General features: G+C 44.8%; 1 protein-coding gene across 1 annotated transcript in view; it reads left to right on the top strand.

Annotated features, from left to right (window-relative positions):
• The window catches only part of PCSK9 (proprotein convertase subtilisin/kexin type 9), a 269,930-nt gene that overhangs the window by 154,026 nt on the left and 96,503 nt on the right, over window positions 1-19,401 (top strand). Inside the window, exons 6-8 of the mRNA XM_069642116.1 lie at window positions 4,955-5,151; window positions 13,864-14,047; window positions 15,511-15,681. Of these exons, the coding sequence (XP_069498217.1) occupies window positions 4,955-5,151; window positions 13,864-14,047; window positions 15,511-15,681 (552 nt within the window). The remainder of the gene's footprint in view (window positions 1-4,954; window positions 5,152-13,863; window positions 14,048-15,510; window positions 15,682-19,401) is intronic.

Here is a 19,401-nt window from a genome sequence, read left to right on the forward strand (position 1 = left end):
TGTTCTAACTAGTTCGCCACTGCAGCTTGCCAGCTGAATCACGTTGCTTCAGCACGAACCAAGAAGCATTGCTGCACTTGCATCACTAAAACCGCTGTTCGAACCACCAGCATATTCATCAGAAATCCATTTGACGATCAAACAGAACCTGGTTTTCTTTCCCAATGACATCCTTCGAGAATCGAATCAACTTGCCTGCGCATCCCGTCATCATCTCAACCACCGTTCAACCTCGCCTTCCAAACCAAATCTGGTGACCTCCACTATCCAAATCGTTTGAGTAAGGCTTCGAACCGCACCATCCTTCCGTGCGACCCCGCCTCAAGATCTGCTTGTTGCTGGACTACCGTGACTGCTACATTTTGAACCAAAACCAACCACCAAACAGCACAGACAAGTAGGGTTCAGTGTTGTCAAATTGCCAAGCCACTGCAAGCAGGGCTCCAGATAAGGCGAGTACTAGGCCTTTTTACGCATGAAAATCTTGTAAATACGCCAGCTTTATTATTTTCCTGGGTACATTTAAACATAGGTTTAGAGCAGAGGGCAGTGCAAAGGTCAGGTTACTTGACAGAAACCAGAAGGCTTCTTGTGATTTTTATCTACATGGATGTAATTGCAAGCCACCTCTGAAAAAGAATGTATTTTTCTGAAACCTTTCAAAAAAATAAACTGCACACTGATAAAAGGAATGGTTTCTTTCCACTCAGCTTCAGAACCACTGTGCATGTTTTCCTAGAATTTTAGGATTGTATGATTTCAGAGTTCCGGGCTGTGTGCATAATCATGCAGAGGAAGATCATGTTTATACTTCTAATTTAATTTACAGTCTAATTATAAAAACAGTGTGTAAAATGATGAGTATGCACAGTTTAATTTACATCCATTCAACCTTGCAGTCAATGGGGTAGATTACTATAAATGGTCAGTGGCAGCAGAGTCTTTGCTCAAGGGTGAGTAATTGTCATTACACTGATCACTTGTGTTCTAGCCTCTCAAATCTTCAAGACTACAAATAAAACACCCAAAACCTGACTCAAGAAAGTGCAAGCGCTGTTCAAAAACAAACAAATGAAAGTTACATTGTTAATTGAAATAGAAACTCAGCAAAACCTGTCCCTGTGATAATCCAGATAGGTATTTAACTTTATGTAGCGCTTCATAAATGGTTCGTCATACATCTAGGTACTGTGATCATTATACCTCAGTCTATATTCAGTTAACCAACCTCTGAAGGATGTTAGCCAATAAGATAGCACAGCCGGTTCAGCACTCATTGCTGCAATCTCTGCATGATCTATGGGTTGCAGGTTTGAATCCCGGCAAGTTCAACTCAGCCTTTCATCCTTTCGAGGTTGATAAAGGAGTACAGATTTTGGTTTGGTGTACAGCGCTTTGCCAAAAGAGCTATATAAATAACCATTTGACCACTAGATTAGATATAGAATTTAGCATAGAGTCCTTGCTTGTTTGTTTGTTTTATTCACTTTTTGTGCGTGCCAGATCCAGGGCTAGCAGGGCGCAGGGGCAAGAAAATACGAAACTTACAAGGTTACATCATAGCAAAATGTACATTAGAAAATAAAATAAGGTCACACAAATAATTACAAAATATACATGTTCAAGTAGGTCAATCAGAATTACAGTTGTATAGAGTGAAAGTCTAGTGATTAATACCAGTAGGAGGTAGGTAACACCGGTCAACTGAGGTCAGTCGAGGTAAGCAGTTGAATGACTTTTTTCCTGAAACAAAGGTAGGGCAGGTCCGCTCTAAGGTCTTGTGGTAGTGAGTTCCAAGTTTTAGCAGCCTTTACCGGGAAGCTATTTCCTCCAATAGTAGTGAGTCTAAAGTTCGGTATTGTCATGCAATTAGAATTGACAACTCTGGTTGGTCTAAGAGATGTTCTCTTGTGGAATTTGTCAGTCAGGTAAATAGGGGCAGAGTTATTAAGGGCTTTGTGGGTCAGGGATAGCATCTTGAGTTTTATTTTGTTCTCCTGATGATACAGCATTGCCTCTCTGCAATGCAGTATCATAACATTGGCATACCATTAGGTACTAATAGCTCCCGGAAATTAGGACTTTCATTAAACATCAAAAGGCAATTCTGTTATCGAATCTCAAAACACACAATACAAATTCATGTATGCTTTACTATATAATTGGCTATGTTTTTGTGATTTCAACATTTAAATATATACAGGAGAGATCAAATGGCCAGAAATAGTGAAAGATGTATTCTGTCACAATGCAGAAAGCTGCCGCATAGTAATGATTTCCATACAGTTTTTTTCACACGTCGGGTGGATGTCGCATACATTTTACTCTCTTGCGAAGGAGAAAAGTCATTTTTACTCCCTTAAAATCACATTTACCCTCAAAATTAAAAATAGAGAGTAAAATACTCCCACCTTAAAATCTTATCTGGAGCACTGACTGCAAGGGTACTATTGCTGGTTAACTGTCCCCCTGGTCCACCTTTGTTCATAGAGACTGTCTGGATCACATTAATCCGTTTTTTGCAACTCAAGAACATAGCTTTCGTAAGCATTGCACTTTTTATGGCCTTTTCTCTCCCGGTCTCATTACCTAAAGTGCTACATATTGCTATCTTGCATATTCTGTGTTCTTTCTACATGGGTGGGTTTTTCATAGTGTTTTCTCTTTAGTTATTATTGCATATGTGATGTTTAATCAAAGTATAAATATTTTCATAGAATCTTGATTGGTCATTCCTTTATTTTGGACTGTTCTACTTGGCTGACTTGGGTTGCTAAATTCCACCCCTCTTCAGAGTATATCCTTCCTTCGGCCCACATTACCACAAGGAAGATATATCTTTTAACTGTGCCTTTTTTACCTTTATGATTATGTTCACTCTTGGTTTGTAGAAGTGTGAGTTGATGAGTAGGCTTTAGTCTCTATTCCCACTTGTACTCGTGCAGGTCAGTAGTCAATTCATCGCATAGTATACAAGATGACAGGCAGCAACAGCTGCCTTACAACGTGCGTTCCCTTCATGGACATTAGACAGGGATCTACATGGACATTGCTAAATAATTCACTAAAAAATATAATTTGGACTCCCTTGCTGGGGATGATGCAAAAGTTAGTAAGTGGGCTCTGCATAATTTCTTTATGTAATTGCATTATTGAACTGTTCCCAGGCTGGCTGTGTTTATGGCTTGTCTTGAGTAATCTTAGGTAGGATAAGGAATCTGTAGGAGGAATATATCTATTAGAACAAGGGCCTGAAACTTTGAGCTCTACAGATGTTGTGGACTATAACTCACATGATCGCTCACCATTGACTATGTTGGCTAAGGTTGACAGGAGTTGTAGTCTAAAGCATTAGGCATGTCAAAGATTGCAGATCCCTGCATTAGAAGAAGACATTATTTACCTTAGGTACTGTTCATTCTGATGGATGTGATGCTCATCCCACAGATTCCTCATGGCTATCATACTACGCTGCTAAATTCAGAGTTCTAATTGGAATTATTGCAATTATCTTCAGAAAATGTTTGAAGACAGTTCTGCCATTCTCTGTGGGTGCATGGGGTCAGAAGGAAAATCGAGGGTGCGGCTTGGAGTATGTAAGGCATAACCTCACTTCCGGAATGGGACGGCACCAAAGAGCCATATATAAGCTGACCTCGAAACTGCAATGTGCCACCCGTTGGCAGTTTTATTATGGAGCAATCTTATATATGTGGTGATTTCATAAGGTATAAAAATCTGTGGGAGGCAGCATCATATACATCAAATAGAGAATTAGCAAAGGTGAATAATGTCTTCATCAGTTAGTGTCACAGGACACCTGACCATCAGTTAATCTGTCTTAGAATGCTTGCATACATAGTTACTATGCCAATTAAAATGGCTTTCCATCACTTGCTGTACACAGAATGCCTTCCCATGGGTTACTTTGCAACAGAATGCGTGCTCCCAGTAAATGTATAATTAGATACTTGTCAGTAGCAGTGCCCAGAATTGCCTGACTAATTAGGCCTTATACCCCACACTAGTAGGCTATACTCGCTGTTAATGGTCCGGAGACACAAGTGAGCATCCTAAGTGAAGTTAGGTTGTTAATGCAGGATGAGGGCCATTAGCATACCGTCATAGCATACAGATTTAGGCTGTTAAGTGATTAACAGCCAGGTAAGGACACTAGAGTGCTACTCTGGCAAAATAGAGGCAGAAGCTTGGGCTCTGAAAATCATCCACCCTGCTACACCATTTCAAGAACCATTAGAAGGTGAAGGGCCCCTTCTTCCATTTCCATGCTGAACTCGCAGGATGGATAGAACAGGCAGGAAGTTAAGTGGGGCTAGAAGTGGTAAGAGACCAGTGGTAAGCTAGCTGCAGTGAGACATTCCGAGGGCTCAGAATGCATCCCAATCCCATCTGTTGATGCTTGCATCCCCGGTGCTAGAGACTTGGAGGAGACTCAACACATCACTGAGAGTCTCAGCTTTCCGTTAAATCTGGTTCTGATCGGTTACTGAGGATGTGATTTCTGCGGCTTCCTATGCACAGTAAGCTAGACAGTAAACAACAGAGGGTTGTTGAAAAAGATGTGCTTAGCCATTGGTAGGGGAACAGTAGTAGTTAATATTATGACCTATGATGACTTGTAAATGCTACACATATTATCTAATGGTTTTTAACATGTGTCAATAAAAATTAGTAAACATACCTTACATAACCAATTGTTCCTGAAAAATAATATCTTAGTAATATTCTTTGCATAATGGAGTGTTATGGCCATCTGCAGATGGGTCTCCCCAATGGAATCCCTATTAGTCACAACCACTTCTGCAAGTTTGCATGGATGTATCTAAGTCCAATTACATTATGTGTGATTGTTTTTACACATATTAAACAACTAGATTATAATGTGTTATGATGTCGATCTTTTAAAATCTTGCTTTCTATGCAACCACACCAGGTCTAGAATTTATCAGGAAAACACTGCTGGAGCAGCCCTACAGCCCCTTGGTGGTCCTTCTTCCTTTCGCTGGTGGTTACAGCCGCACCATGAATGCCGCTTGTCGCCTCATGGTGCGGACTGGAGTTGTAATGATCGCTGCTGCTGGAAACTACAAGGACGATGCTTGCCTCTACTCACCTGCATCGGAACCCGAGGTACCTTTATTATCACCATGCTGATTGGGGTTCTGATGATCTTAGTTATGATTGTACTGTATTCGTTGAAATCAGGTCATTATCACCAGTTCAGAAGCATGAGTCTTTTGGGTGAAAGTTGGTCCAGCAATTCTTTTTAGATCTTGTTCGGGTTCACAAATTATATGCACCCATAAGGACATCATACACACCTAATTATTAGGGGCATAGCTAGGAAATTCTGTTTTGAGCATTGTGCATCATATAAAGGGGGAGACAATAGGTTAACCTGCCTACGTGTCTAGTTTGATTCAGCAGGTGAACTATGCTCATTTCAGAGCTATCAACTTTATTTTCTATTTTTATTATATTGTTTAAAGCATGGACCTAGCTCGAGCGCAGCATAGCGCTGTACAGAGTGTGGGTAGCCGTCATTTGGGCTGGCATCTTTTAACAGTAGCGCTGTACTGTGAGGTCTGTGTGTCGCTATATGTATCCATTGGAATTAGTCCTCCTTGTCCAGGTGTTGTTTAAAGAGCCATGTTTTGATTGAGAGATTTGTGAAATTGGAGAATTGTGGGGGCATTCCAAGGCAACAGCGGGATCGAGTTCCAGAGGGTGAGTGCATGACAAAAGAAGGATTGTTTGCGGGTCCTCTCTTTTAGGACGAGTTGTGATTAAAGCAGGTTTGTCGATTTGCTGCACGAAGAGCGTGTGCCACCAGATATGTGGAGCTTAGCCGCCAGGTAGGCTGGTGTGCTTCTCTTGACTGCTTTGTAGATGATACATGCAGTCTTTAACAGTATCCTGGCTTGGAGTGGAAGCCAATGTAGTTGGAGTAGGATGAGGGGAATTCGATCACATTTCCGTGCTCCTTAATAAGGCGTGCTGCAGCATGGTGGACTGCTTTTAGGGGGACCAAGTGAGCTGCTGGGAGCATTGTCTGGAGAGCATTTCCCCCATCGATGTGCAAGGCCTGCACTATGATCTGGAAGTCCTGCGGCGGGATGAAGGGTTTGCTTTTTCGAAGGGTAGAGATTCTGAACCAGCCTATTTGGGCCTTCTTGGCTATGTGCTTCTGGAAGGACAGATTGCTGTCAATGGTGAATCCTGACAATGTTGCTTAGCGTGAGAGTTGTGGATCAAATCCTTCTAGGTGCATATCATTGAGCCATTGTTGGACAAGTTGTTTTTTAGCGGGCGGACCGATGAGGACGGATTCAGTCTTGGATGGGTTTAGTTTTAGGTAGGCAGTTGACATTCAGGACTGGATAATTGCTTGATAATCACGGAGGCGAATGATGTCCTGCGTACTATTTACTCTCATGTACAACTGGGTATCGTCTGTGTATTGGTGAATGGCTATATTGGTATCTTTGAGGAGAGTGCCTAGAAGTTCCATGTAAAGGTTACAAAGGGTTGGTGAGAGGATGGAGCCTTGGGGGACTCTGCAGGAGACCTGGAGTCGTTTGGAATGCAACAAGTTCATCTGGACATCTCCTGATGTCTGCCTGACAGGTAGGAGGTAAACCAATTCAGGATAGTGACAGATAATCCCACACTGTCAACAAGATGTGAGAGAAGGATGCAGTGGTCGACGGGGTCAAATGCAGCCAAGAGGTCAAGGAGGACGAGGACACATGTGTTACATTATCCGTGATTTGGAGAGCGTCATCCACCACCTGGATGGTGGCTGTCTCGATACTACACTTTGGGCGGAACCCTGAGTGATAGTCATTTAGGATGTGAAGTTGTTAGATTCTCCCAAGATTTTGCCAATAAATGGGAGATTTGTTATGGGCCTGTAGTTGGTCAGGTCGTCTGGATCTATGGTTGGTTTTTTGAAAAGAGGTCATGTGAGACCATTCTTGAGGGTGTCCGGGAATGGTCCTACTGTGAGGGAGACATTGATGAAGCTGAGGAGCGCATTGAGCCCTGTTTAATGATGGAGGCCGGAATTATATCGTCAGAGTAAGAAGTACATTTTAGGCAGGCAATCATTTGTAGGAGATCGAGGGGGAGAAGAGAGGAAAGAATTCGGTCCAGAGGATCAGTGTGCATGCCGGGGTGCAGGGGATGCTAATGTTGTGAGCGGTTGATTCGATGGTCTCGCGTTTGGTCTATTTTCTCAATAAAAAGCGGGTTTATTCTGTCACATTTTTCCTGAGTTGTTGGTACCTCGGGTCGGGAGAGAGTTTGATACAGTGCTTTGCTACTTCAAAGAGGGCTTTGCTGTTGTTAGAGGCTGCCGCAATGGTGGTGGAGTAGTAAGTATATTTGGCCCCGGTAATCAGAATCCAGCGGTGTGCACGCAGAGATTTGAGGCTGGTGAGTAGCAACATACCGGTACCCTTTCGGGACTGCCAAACTGCGAGTTTGCTGGTAGGGGCACGGAACTCCCGGCAGGCCTGACCTGCCGGGAATTCAGGCCCCTACCGGCAGTGTTTTCACGGTGCTTCAGTGACCCCATTCCCGTGGAGTCCTGTGGGGTGGCACCGGGATATCAAGCGGCAGGGAAACGGTCTTATGGTTTCGGCGGTAGGTTTTAATGAGGCCCAAAGGGTGTTGCCTTTGTTGTGCATGAGGGAAATCAAAGTTTGCATACGGTCCATGGAAGTGGTCAGTGTGAAAAGCGTGCTTCGAGTGTGGTTGTCAGCCAGTGACTCATGGATGGTAAAATCACAGAGAAAGACATTATTTGAATGTGCTAATTTGCCAGAGGAGAATAAGTTGGAGACGTGTGCAAAGATCGAGTCACTCCTGTGAGGTGGTGGGTGATGGATTCCTTGTGCGATAGAGGACATAGTCAGGCGAGTCATTCAAATGAGCTTGTTCTGCGAGAGGGCATGATAGAGCATGGCCAGTCGCTCGTTTGGATGATTGGCCTGTCGGCATGTTGGATGTATTAGCCTTGGGGTAGGAGGACGTTGAAAACATGGGGGGAGAATGGGGTAAACCATGTTTCAGCAAAGAACAGCGCATCAAGGTTGGTGTACGAGATGAGGTCCTCTATCTCTGCATCTTGTGCGACTGCTGAACGAACATTGGTCAACATGAAAGGGTGTGTGCATGTGGTCCGGTGGTGTTGGATGGGGTAAGGACAATATTGAGGAGGTTCGCTAGGGTAATTTACTGGGGCTGCCCTGGGCGCTTGGCCATTCGAAACCTAGTGAGAGTGGGGATGGGTTGTAGAGGGAGGTGACACATGTTGATATCTTTTGATGAGTAGCAGTAGTAGCGATTTGTTTTTATGTGAAATGCATGATAGCAGGTCATGCCCTTGGCCCTATCAGGCCCGAACAGGTGAGGTCCTTGTCATTGCACTTCCTTTTCTGAGTACGCCCAAGAAAGACTGATTAAATAGATGGTGGGGGCGCGAAAACTGGAGTTGGGCGGAGCAACTGAGTGGTAGGACCTGGTCACTGGACCAGCATCCTACTCAATGCTGTCTGCCTGGAGCTGGCCTACAGTCTTTAAGTAGAGGCTTGGAAGGCACGAAAACTGGAGGTGGGTGAAGCAACTGAGTGGCAGGCCTGGTCACTGGACCAGCATCCTACTCAATGCTGTCTGCCTGGAGCTGGCCTACAGTAATTAAGTACAGGCTTTGAAGACAAGAAAACTGGAGGTGGGCGGAGTGACTAAGTGGCAAGGCCTGTCACGTGACCAGCAGCCTACTCAATGCTCAAAGCTCAGAACCTTTAAGAAGAGACTGAAGATGTTGCTCTTCTGTTGCAAGTATTCTCCCCATATGGATTTCTGCTGTGTTCACTACCTGATTGTCAGATCTTGTTACTACCAATTCTGCACTTTGGTGCATTTTGAGGTTTTCAGCACATTATAAATAATAATTATAATAATAAATTAATTAATACTAATGAGACAGGCATTTCCCATACACAAATACTGAATAATGCACTCCCACCTGTGCACCATAATACTATAAGTCACAGGGGAGTTGTGCGCAATAAATAGCAGCCAATTGCTTTATGTTGGAAGGAACTCCAAAGCAACAATATTTAGTTTAAGGTTCAATTAATTATATGGGCATTATGTTTTTATTGTATTTATTGTACATTTGTACATCAAGTAAATTGTGTTTCAAAAGGCCCACAAGACAACAGGGAGGGAACATGTCAATGAAAATCAAATGACAGTGAAAGATAGAGGCGGACCTACTAGGCCTTGGAGCATTCAGAACATGCTAGTGCAGGGAGAGAGAGAAGGGATGACGAAGTGGGGGGTAAGTGCTAAGTGTCCCAAGAGGGAAGTGCTGGGGGGTGAGCAGCTGTAAGTGCCTAGATGAGTGGTCAGCTGCCAGTAAATAAGTAAGTGCCAGCAAGTGGTGGCATATGCCAGTGGGTGCCAGGTAAGTGCTGGGAGTGGGCAGAGGCTGGAGGCGATTGGGGGTGGGAGACCAGGGCCCAAGAGGACACATAAGGGTCCTGGTCACCAATCACAGCAACTGTGGGGTTTAGCAGAGGAGGGATGAAGGGAAGGAGGAGGCGAAGAGGAAAGTCTTGAGGAACTTCTGGAATTTCAGGAGATCCTGCTCAAGATGAAAATGAAGGGGGAGGCTGTTTGATAGGAGGGAGCCTGCTGAGGAAAGTGATCGACCACCAGCTCGCTGTTTAGCGAAGCGATTGACACACAGAGACCTGGTGCCGGGAGAACGTAAGGATCTGGAGGGATAGTATTTAGTGAGGGCAAGTTGTAGGTAGCGTGGTCCCCGGCCCCAGTCAGTCTTATGGATGATGCAGAGGGATTTTAATTTAACCCTTGCAGTAACTGGGAGCCAGTGGAGAGCTTTTAGGGCTGGAGAGATGCAGTCCTTGGGCTTGAGGCCAAGGGTAATCCTCACAGCCCTCTTCTGGATTAGCTGGAGGAGTCGTAAAGAACAAGAGGGTAGATTTAGAAAAAGGCTGTTGCAGTAGTCTAGCCTAGAGAGAACCAGAGCTCTAGAGACATTGAGCTTCTTGTGGAAAGTGAGGAAAGGAAGAATACCTTTGAGGAGGTGGAGGTGAAAGTGGGACTTCTTAGCAAGGTCCTGAATGTGAGGGAGGAAGGAAAGAGAGGAGTCGAAGATAACTCCAAGGTTTCTGGCTTCAGATAAGGGGGAGGGAGGAGGGAGACCCCATAGAAGATGGCCAAAATGAGGGGAAAAAGAGGGAGCAGGTGTCTCAATGGGAAGGATCTCAGTCTTGCTGGCGTTGAGGCAGCGATCATTCGGAAGTACACCAGGACTGAATGGCAGATAGGCAGTCAGGAAGATGGAAGGAGGAGAGTGACAGAGGGAAGTTTGAAGAAGAGCTGTGTGTCATCTGCATAACACTGGGAGTTAGGGGAGAAGGTGGAAATGAGGTGTGCACGCGGAGCAAGATAGGTGTTAAGGAGCCATGGAGAAAGGTTGCAGCCCAGGGGCACACCACAAGCGGAGATAGAAGTGGGGGAGGAGAAAAAGCCCATCGTAACCTGGGATGGAGGGTCATTGAGGAAGGAGGTCAGCCAGTCTAGTGCCCGCTCCGAGATACGTAGGACATTGTGGAGCCATTTTATGAGGACAGAGTGGTTGACCGTATCAAATGCAGAGGGGAGATCCAGTAGAATGAGAGCAGCAGGAGAGTTGGAAACAAGAGAGGAGAGCTGTTCCTCAGAGGTGTTCAGAAGAGCAGTTTCCATGCCTCTGGATGCTCGGAATACAGATTGATGGTTGTGGAGGCAACTAAGTTCAGTGTGCTGGGTCAGTTGGGGTATAACCAGTGGTCGAACTGTATGAAAAGAAGTAGTGGAACTATGTTCCCTGCTGGCCTGCCCCGCTCCCCACACACCCCATCGCCACAACCCTCCCATTCACAATACAAGCCCACAAACAAATGCACCTGCTGTTTAAGGGAACATTCAGTGCAGTGCAAGTTTCAACTGCTTCCTAAACCTTTATTTTAAAACGAAACCATTCCTGAATGGTTTTCTTTTAAAATAAAAGTATAGGAACAGGAAAGCTTCATTTAAAAAAGTAGAGGAGCACTGCTCCCAACCGATCCCGCTCACTTCGACCACTGGGTATAACCTGCTTCCCCAGGAGTTTACCAAGGAAGGGGGTGATAGATATGGGGCGGTAGTTGGCTGGACAAGACAGTTCTGAAGAAGGATTTTTTAGGAGAGGGCGCACTAGGAAATGCTTGAGGGAGGAGGGGAAAGAACCAGTAGCAAAAGAGTGGTTGCAGAAATCAGCAAGTGCAGGGGCAAGAGAGCCAGTATTGTCCTTAATGGTTCTGCATGGACAACTCTGGTGAGCTCATCAGGTGTGATAGGAGAGAAGGTGGAAAGAAAGGCAGAGGGAAGATGGGAGGCAGCAGGAGGCAGGGGGCGGGTGAAAGGGAGGCAGGAAGGGGAGGCAAGTGTGCTCAGGATGTCTTGTGTTTTTGTAGTGATGTGTGTGGCCAATGCGTTGCAGAGGGCCTAGGAGGGAAGAGGTGAGGAGGAGACTACGGAAAGGTTGTCTAGTTCCCTGTAGAGAGTTCAGTTGTGTTGTTGGATGCACCATTGACGCAAGCCTGGATGTGGGCCCTTTTATTGGTGCGGATGGAAAGTCTGTATTGCCTTTGGAGCAGGCGACACGCCAGTTTGTCAGAGAGTGAGCCTGAAGTCTGCAACTTCCATTTTGCAGCTCTGCACTTGCGTTTCAAGGCTGTAAGTCGTACCAGGTGTTACGATTGGAGTCATATTTCAGATGGATCCTCATGACTGGGGCAAGAATGTCAAGGGTATTAGTAATGGCAAGGTGGAGGTTGCTAAGAGCAGAGTCTGAGGTAACGTCTGGAGTGGGGAGAGAGGGGAGATGAAAGTAGATGCGAAGGTAGCAGCTGCCACTCGTTTCATCGGACAGATATTTGTGAACGAGGTTGGCAGTCCTGTGAGAGGTGCGTTGAGAGGACAGAGAGGGCCCAGGTGAGAGGAGAGAGTGGTCTGACTAGCAGAGGGGGGGTGAACAGAGGGGAAGAGAGTAAAAGATCAGTGAAGGCATCAAGAGTATGTCCAGCCGATTGGCAGGACCGAATGGGAGAATGGAGAGGGAAAGCGAGGTGCACACGCCACAGAAGATGGTGGATGCCGTGATTGAGGAATCAAGGTGGATGTTGAAATCGCCCACGAGAAAGAGTTTAGAGGTGGTTGCAAGGAGAGAGGAGGAGAATTCGGCTCATTCAGAGAGGAACAGAGTGGTAGAGCCAGGTGACCTGTAGATGGTGACAATGGTCAAAGAGGAGGTCGGAGAGATGACCAGTTAACAGACCAGGCTCTCAAAGGAAGAGTAAGGCTGGTTGGGTATGATGGAAGAAGGGATCCACTCAGGGAGGACCAGAGCAACCCCACCGCCAGTGCAGTTAGGTCGAGACTTGGAGATGATCTTGTAGCCATTAGGGCAAAGGGAGTCAAAAGCAGTGACTGAGTTGGCATTGAACCATGTTTCGATGAGGGCAAGGATATCAAGGTCAATGTCTTCAAGGAGGAGGCAGAGGTTGGCAGATTGTTTGATGGCAGAACGAGCATCACGCGTGGCTAGATGCAAGAGGTCTCCACCTTTTGAAGGTCTTGTGAGGAGGGGAACAGCAGCGTTGCACACCAGATGGAGAGGGGGGATAGAGAGAGTGGAAGGAGTAGCAGGTGTGGGAAGGAAGTTAATGAGGGACGGTAGGCGCCCGTTAAAGAGGAGGAGGTTGTGTTGAGGGCCCTGAACTAAGTACACCTGGATGATGCAAAGCCTGCCAAGAGGACTTCCCAGTTAGTGCCACCATTAATGGGTGAAGATGTGAAAAGAGAAAGAGTATAGATGCGATGAGGAGTCCATAGATCTGGGGAGGTGACAGAAAAGAGGATATCAGTGAAGATTTGTCTGGAAGTTGCACTGACATAGTTGTCCGTGATAGGTAGGCCAGTGTTAGTGCTCAGGATTACTTTTTATTAGCTTATTTCTTCCAGACTTCGTGAGAGAGGGAGGATAGGTGATAGTGTAGCAGTTAGAGAAGATAGGGGAGATGGCGAGTGCCATAGTGGCAGCAGAAGATAGAACAAAGAAGGGGGAAGAGGGTCTGCAAAGCACAGTTCAAGCACAAACTCACAAGGCGGCCTAGTAGTTGCAGCAAGGAACACAAAATGCAATGCAAAATGGGGTGCAGAGATGTTACAAACCCACACCAGGCTTCGAATGTCCAAACAAGGACACTCCATGCAATGCAAAATGGGGTGCAGAGATGTTACAAACACACACTAGGGTTCACATTTCCAAACAAGGACACAACATGCAATGCAAAATGGGGTGCAGAGATATTACAAACACACACCAGGCTTCGAATTTCCAAACAGGGACACAGAATGGAATGCAAAATGGGGTGCAGAGATGTTACAAACACACACCAGGGTTCACATTTCCAAACAAGGACACACCATGCAATGCAAAATGGGGTGCAGAGATGTTACAAACACACACCAGGCTTCGAATTTCCAAACAGGGACACAGAATGGAATGCAAAATGGGATGCAGAGATGTTACAAACACACACCAGGCTTTGAATTTCTAACTGAGGACACAAAATGCAATGTAAAATGTGGTGGAGAGATGTACACTGAGTGTTCTAAATATAATTGAAACAATTAAACACTGTTCCTTCAACAGTGACTGAGCTCTCTACCAAGTGAAAGTTTTTACTATTTACCAAAGACTCTGTTTCAATATTTTAGGTCATCACAGTTGGAGCAACAAACTATCAGGACCAACCCGCCAGCATGGGACCACTAGGCACAAACATTGGCCGCTGCGTTGATATCTTTGCCCCAGGAGATGACATCATAGGCGCATCCAGTGACTGCAGCACCTGCTTCACATCGAAGAGTGGGACATCACAAGCAGCAGCCCACGTAGCTGGTAGTTATTGGCGTCTTGAATGTTATCTCAGAAAACAGCCTTTGGCTCAAAGATTTGCAATGGAGGAAAAAAGAGATTTCCATCAGCATTGCTAGTTTGCACCTACTTCCTTGTACCCGGTTTCCACAGTCTACAATCTGGATATGCCAGGAGCATATTTGAGATGCTCATGTGCAAACTCGGTACACAAAGATTTGTTCAACAGCATCTCACAGGTGATCCGTACATGTCCTAATTTGCTCCAGTTTTCAAAATATATATTCCTTCGGCTTCCAGTTCTACATGTGCACCAATGGAACACAGGTTATGGTGAGGTTGGGTGGTGACTTAGAGTCCATATCTAATGCCTTATGGGGCAGCCTAGAAGCGATAATTGAGTGGTAGTTTGTCTTCTGGCTGAAATGAAACCCTAAAAAACAGGGTTGATTCAATTTGTGGGAGCTGCTACTCTTTGGAACCAGAATCTTTGGCCGGCATCTGTGAGGTTCAGCCTAATCCCTGTGGATAAAGCTAAAAAGGATGGCTTTATTCTGGAATAAGACCCAACGCTAGCCCAGAGATGACGGAAGTGGCTAAAGCATATTTCTTAAGCATTTCTACTCTGTTGTCTGACTACTATCAAGATCATAATAGAAAACATCAGGATTTTCTTCTAGGTGGCTTATGAGAATGCTTGTAGCGGGTCTTGACTACTTATCTTCTGCGCCTCCTTCTACATGCCATTAAAAAAGTAGGCCATGCCACCTGTTCGAGCGAAGCCGAAGAGACTACTCTTTTTTGCAGTGGCAAATCTGCATTAGCTTCTTGTAGTAAAAAGAATCCAATTTAAAGCCCTTTCACCCTACATAGAATCTTGTCATGAGAAGGTCGAAAGAGGCACATATCAGTTACCAGTGCATCGGGGAGAAGCATAGCAGGAGGCTTCTGGTCACTGATGGTAGCCGGAATGAGTCATGGGGAAAGATGGCAGACAGCTTGGGAGAAAGCGGAGCAGGGAAGGTGGGTTTATAAAGCTGGAGACAGCCAATGTTCCCTACATCCTGATTGGCTGCAGCGCATTCCTAGAATGCTAATCGCCATGTTATGCACAGTAGACAGGAGAGCATTCAATGATGTAAGTGATGAATATATCAAGGAGTTCTTAATTGTTTAGTGCAGAGTGCTATATCCTTTGGCTCACCAGATGTTTTGAATTACAAATCCCATCAGCCAAAACATCTAGAGAGCCACAGGGTATGTGCCCCTTGTGTAGTGTATCAGGATCCATAGTAAGCCTCTTTTAGATCTGTGTCCTCATTTTTCAATCAGGTGAGTACCTCTCCATTACATATGGAGCATATTAGGGATACCTGGTTTTAACCGACCCATATCCCCACTATTTCTAGATGTACTTGAGAGGTTCATGTTTGTCTTTTATTTGCAATCCTTTTTGTTCATAATAAATGTGACCTATTTTCTTATAGGTATTGCAGCAATGATACTTAATGGTGATACAGGTATGACAGTGTCAGAACTAAGGCAGAGGTTAATCCACTTTTCCACAAGGAATTTGATCAATGACGCCTTGTTTCCTGAGGATCAGCGCTTAATCACGCCAAATCGAATTGCAGGACTCCCTCCAAAACTTGTGACAGGTAATTGTTTTTCAATGTAGTGTTCAATGTCAATGTGAATGATAGTATTTACAGAAAGATGATAAACTGGTCATACTCATACCTAGTTACTCGTGTCAAGAAAGATGCTGCCCATCACAGAACTCCAGCCAAACATTAACCTCTCACATGATATGCTATATGGAAGTTCTACATGCCTCTTGACCCACACCAAGCAGACGTCTGACACCACCTAGCACAGAATGGCTATATACATGTATGAGCAAAGTTCACAAATGGCAAATAGAAAAATAAGCAAATTGATTTTGATTGCATAAAAGTACCATGTTTATCCCTTCTTGGCCCTTTTCTTGCCTGCTAGTGACTTAGAAAACAGACATGGTCTGCAGCTTTATCCATGATCACACTACAACTTCTTGCGTTCGCTTTTCCCAGCCTACACTGACTCTTTTATATCAGTTCTCGAAATGCACATATTCCTGGGGGTTTCCTGGTGCTATGAGTGGACATAGAGCTAAGCTGCTTAGTGCAGGGCAATGATGAAATAAGATTAGGTAGGAAACAGAAGACTTCTCAGTCACTTTTTAATCATAAGATGGTTAGGTGTGGTATGAAAATCAGCAGGAAGCAAGTAATACCACCAGTACATTTAGTTTCACGCAGTAAAATTTTTAGCTCAGGAAATAAAGAACCAGGTTGTCCTGAGACCCCAAATAGTACCTCAGGGGTAAAGTTTAGATCCCTCAAGGGAACTAGGACCCTCAGCAGGGTGGAGATATGATCCAACTGTAGAGAGTTGGCTTGGAGGCGGTCTGCCGTGTTTTGGAGTGGCTGGAGTTGGGAGATGAGGCATTGTGGAAATCCCGATGACAAGGACTTGCTATCATCGAGATTGCATAATTTTTTGTCTGTAATAGTCAAAGCAGCACTCTTTTATTGAACTCAATCGATCAAGCAACGTACTTTATTCGGTACATGACCATAAAAGCTTACAGAGAAACAATTTTTTACTTTCAAGCACAGATATCACTTGCTTACATAAAGGCAATAAACCCTATATAACTGCGGGCTAGCAGGACGTTTAGATACAATTATCTTTTGCTTTCGCCTTATATATCCATGCACGATGTAGGAATTTTGACACAGCGAGAACAAGGGCTTCATTATTGGTACTTTTACATGCCTTTATAGAAGTCAAGGTATTGCAAATATTTAATTGATTAAATCTGGGTTTCAAATAAAATCTTCTTAAGTGGACTTAAAGAGGACAAATGAGCTCTGATCTAAGCAATTGGGGCAATGATCTGTAGGCCTTGTGCCCCATGAAAAAGTGCCTATGCCTAAGAGTAAAGTGCCACATCTGAACGTAAAAAATTACTTGCGAGCCAAGTTCAGTTTAATCAAGTCAAATCATTATTCATACCCAATCAGGAATCTGCAGACCCAGTAGTTGCTAACTATGGGGGAATTAATACTTTTACCAATAGTCTGTTATAACACTTTAATGCAAAATTTTGATTTTATGGCTCTTTTAATCTCTGTTCAATCATGTTCATTTGTTTCCAGCAATTGCTAAAACCCAAATAAGTGGATAACTCTTTCACATGTTTCATCCAGGACAGGCTGCCCGCCCCCATCTTGTTGTAGAACATTAAGTGCGTCTCTATATTTTTAGACTGAAGGGACACTCCATATTCAAACCCAATATAATAGGGTTTAAGTGCAACTTCCTGGCCAATGTAACTTAATCCCAATTTCTCATTGAGTGGGATTATGGGAGTGTTGCTTGGAAAGGTAAAAATATGTGTTATATATGTATTCTTGGTGATCCCCAGTTTCCTAGTATTGCATTGACCCATAATTCTGATCTATAAAGTGCAGCCTGGCATGCTTGTAATATATAATACATAATATGTAATTGAAAGCACTTTGCGCTTTTATGGTTGTGAATTTGCACAATTGCATGTGTGCACATATTTGTTGAACAATCAATTGATTATTTATGAGCTGTCATATAACATTGTGTAACATGAATACCGTTCATTAATGATTGATTTATAATACCTGTTGCCATCTCATTTATATTTTATGCAGCTTAGGTGCCCCCCTCCCTATTATTTGATTTTACTACAGTCATTTTGCTATATTTGAGCGCTTGTCCATACACATAATATATTGGCAACACTTGTCCAATATGGCTGCCTTGGTGATTTACTAAGCAGGGCAGTGTGTTCTGCCAACACAGAAATTATGAGTAGGGTGGAGACAGACAGATATGAAATGCGTTACTTTGTTTTCCTTCCTTGTTGTTTTTGTATTGAATAAAACGGTGTGGATTACATCTATTCAGATGCTTTGAAGTTTCTAAATTTATTCAAGCTGGAGCAGTGGAGTGCGACCCTGGCGCCTGTGGTGGTTTTATTTGGTGTTTAATATATATAGATTTCTGAGGCTTGTGGAATCTGCTTAGATCACATGCTGTGCATAGGCCAACAACTAGTGGAAGCTGCAGACTATTACAGTTGTTGTTTTCGAAACTCAAAAAGGGACGTCGACCGGGCTTGCCAGTAATACTATCCCTAGTGTGATGTCCACCGTACCAATGATCCCTCCCGCGTCGAGGTTCCTCAGATTGTTTTTTTCCGCCATTCCAGACGGACACGTGTAGCGGAGTTCCTATTTCGGCATAAATTCATTTACTTATTTCAATTACTGATAGTTCATTCTTTCTATCCTTTACTTCATCGACCATCGAAATATCACGCTGGTAAGGACAAAGAGACTGCCCGTCGAAAGACTACCGCGATGGACCATTCAGCCTTGGAAGGCCGCCACGGGTCTCGGCCCATACAGTAGGGAGAGAGGGGGAGGTCGTTTTAGGATGTATATGCTCCTTTCCTTACACTACTTTTGCCCAGCTGCCGTAGTTTGTAGTTATGGACAAGACCCCCTTTAAATTCTGCCCCAAGTGCAATAGAACATTTCTGTGGGTTGATAAGCATTTCGTCTGTAAATTGTGTCTCCCAAGAGACCACGTCGAGGGTTCTTGTCGAGCGTGTAGGCTCTTCAAGACCAAGACATTAAAGGACCGATCGACAAAACGCTGGGCCCACTATGCCAGGCAACTCGAGGCCATGGAGGTAGAGGGTGCTTTCAGTGATGGCAGCAATGCAGTCGTTTCGGACGGCAAGGGCGACCGGGTAGCTTTGGCTACCCAAGCTCATGCCCCCGACCCCGGAGGACAGACCAGCGGCTCTGTTGTGGCGACAACACCCGGCGGCGGAAGCGCTACAATTCCATCCACCACTAAACACATAACCCCAAGTCGAGACTTGACACATGGGTCAAGCGGTCGACAACGCACGCCCCCCAGGGAAAGGTCAGTTGAGTCCCTGTCCTCTAAGCACTCTCGCTCGAGATCGCCGCACGACAGGGCCCAACCGTAGAAAGACAGAGCGGGTGTCGTGGGTAAAACTCCCACCGAGGGCCGATCATCCACAGGCGAGGCCTCGGACCTACCCGCACTTGAAAATCGATGCTCTGCGTCGGGTATTAGGCCCCAAAAAGACTGATAAACACGGCGCTGGATGCCAGGAGGGGGAAAGAGAGCACAAAAAGAAGTCCTCAAAGACCCTTTATAGGGATAAAAGCCCTCATAAGGATAAAACACCTCATAAGGAAAAGACTCAAGAATATAGGCCCATCCCCCATAAGGATAAACCTCTAGAGCCTAGGCCTAAA

Source organism: Ambystoma mexicanum, chromosome 1q (genome assembly GCF_040938575.1).
Source record: "Ambystoma mexicanum isolate Mex_15411 chromosome 1q, UKY_AmexF1_1, whole genome shotgun sequence".
NCBI lineage: Eukaryota > Metazoa > Chordata > Amphibia > Caudata > Ambystomatidae > Ambystoma > Ambystoma mexicanum.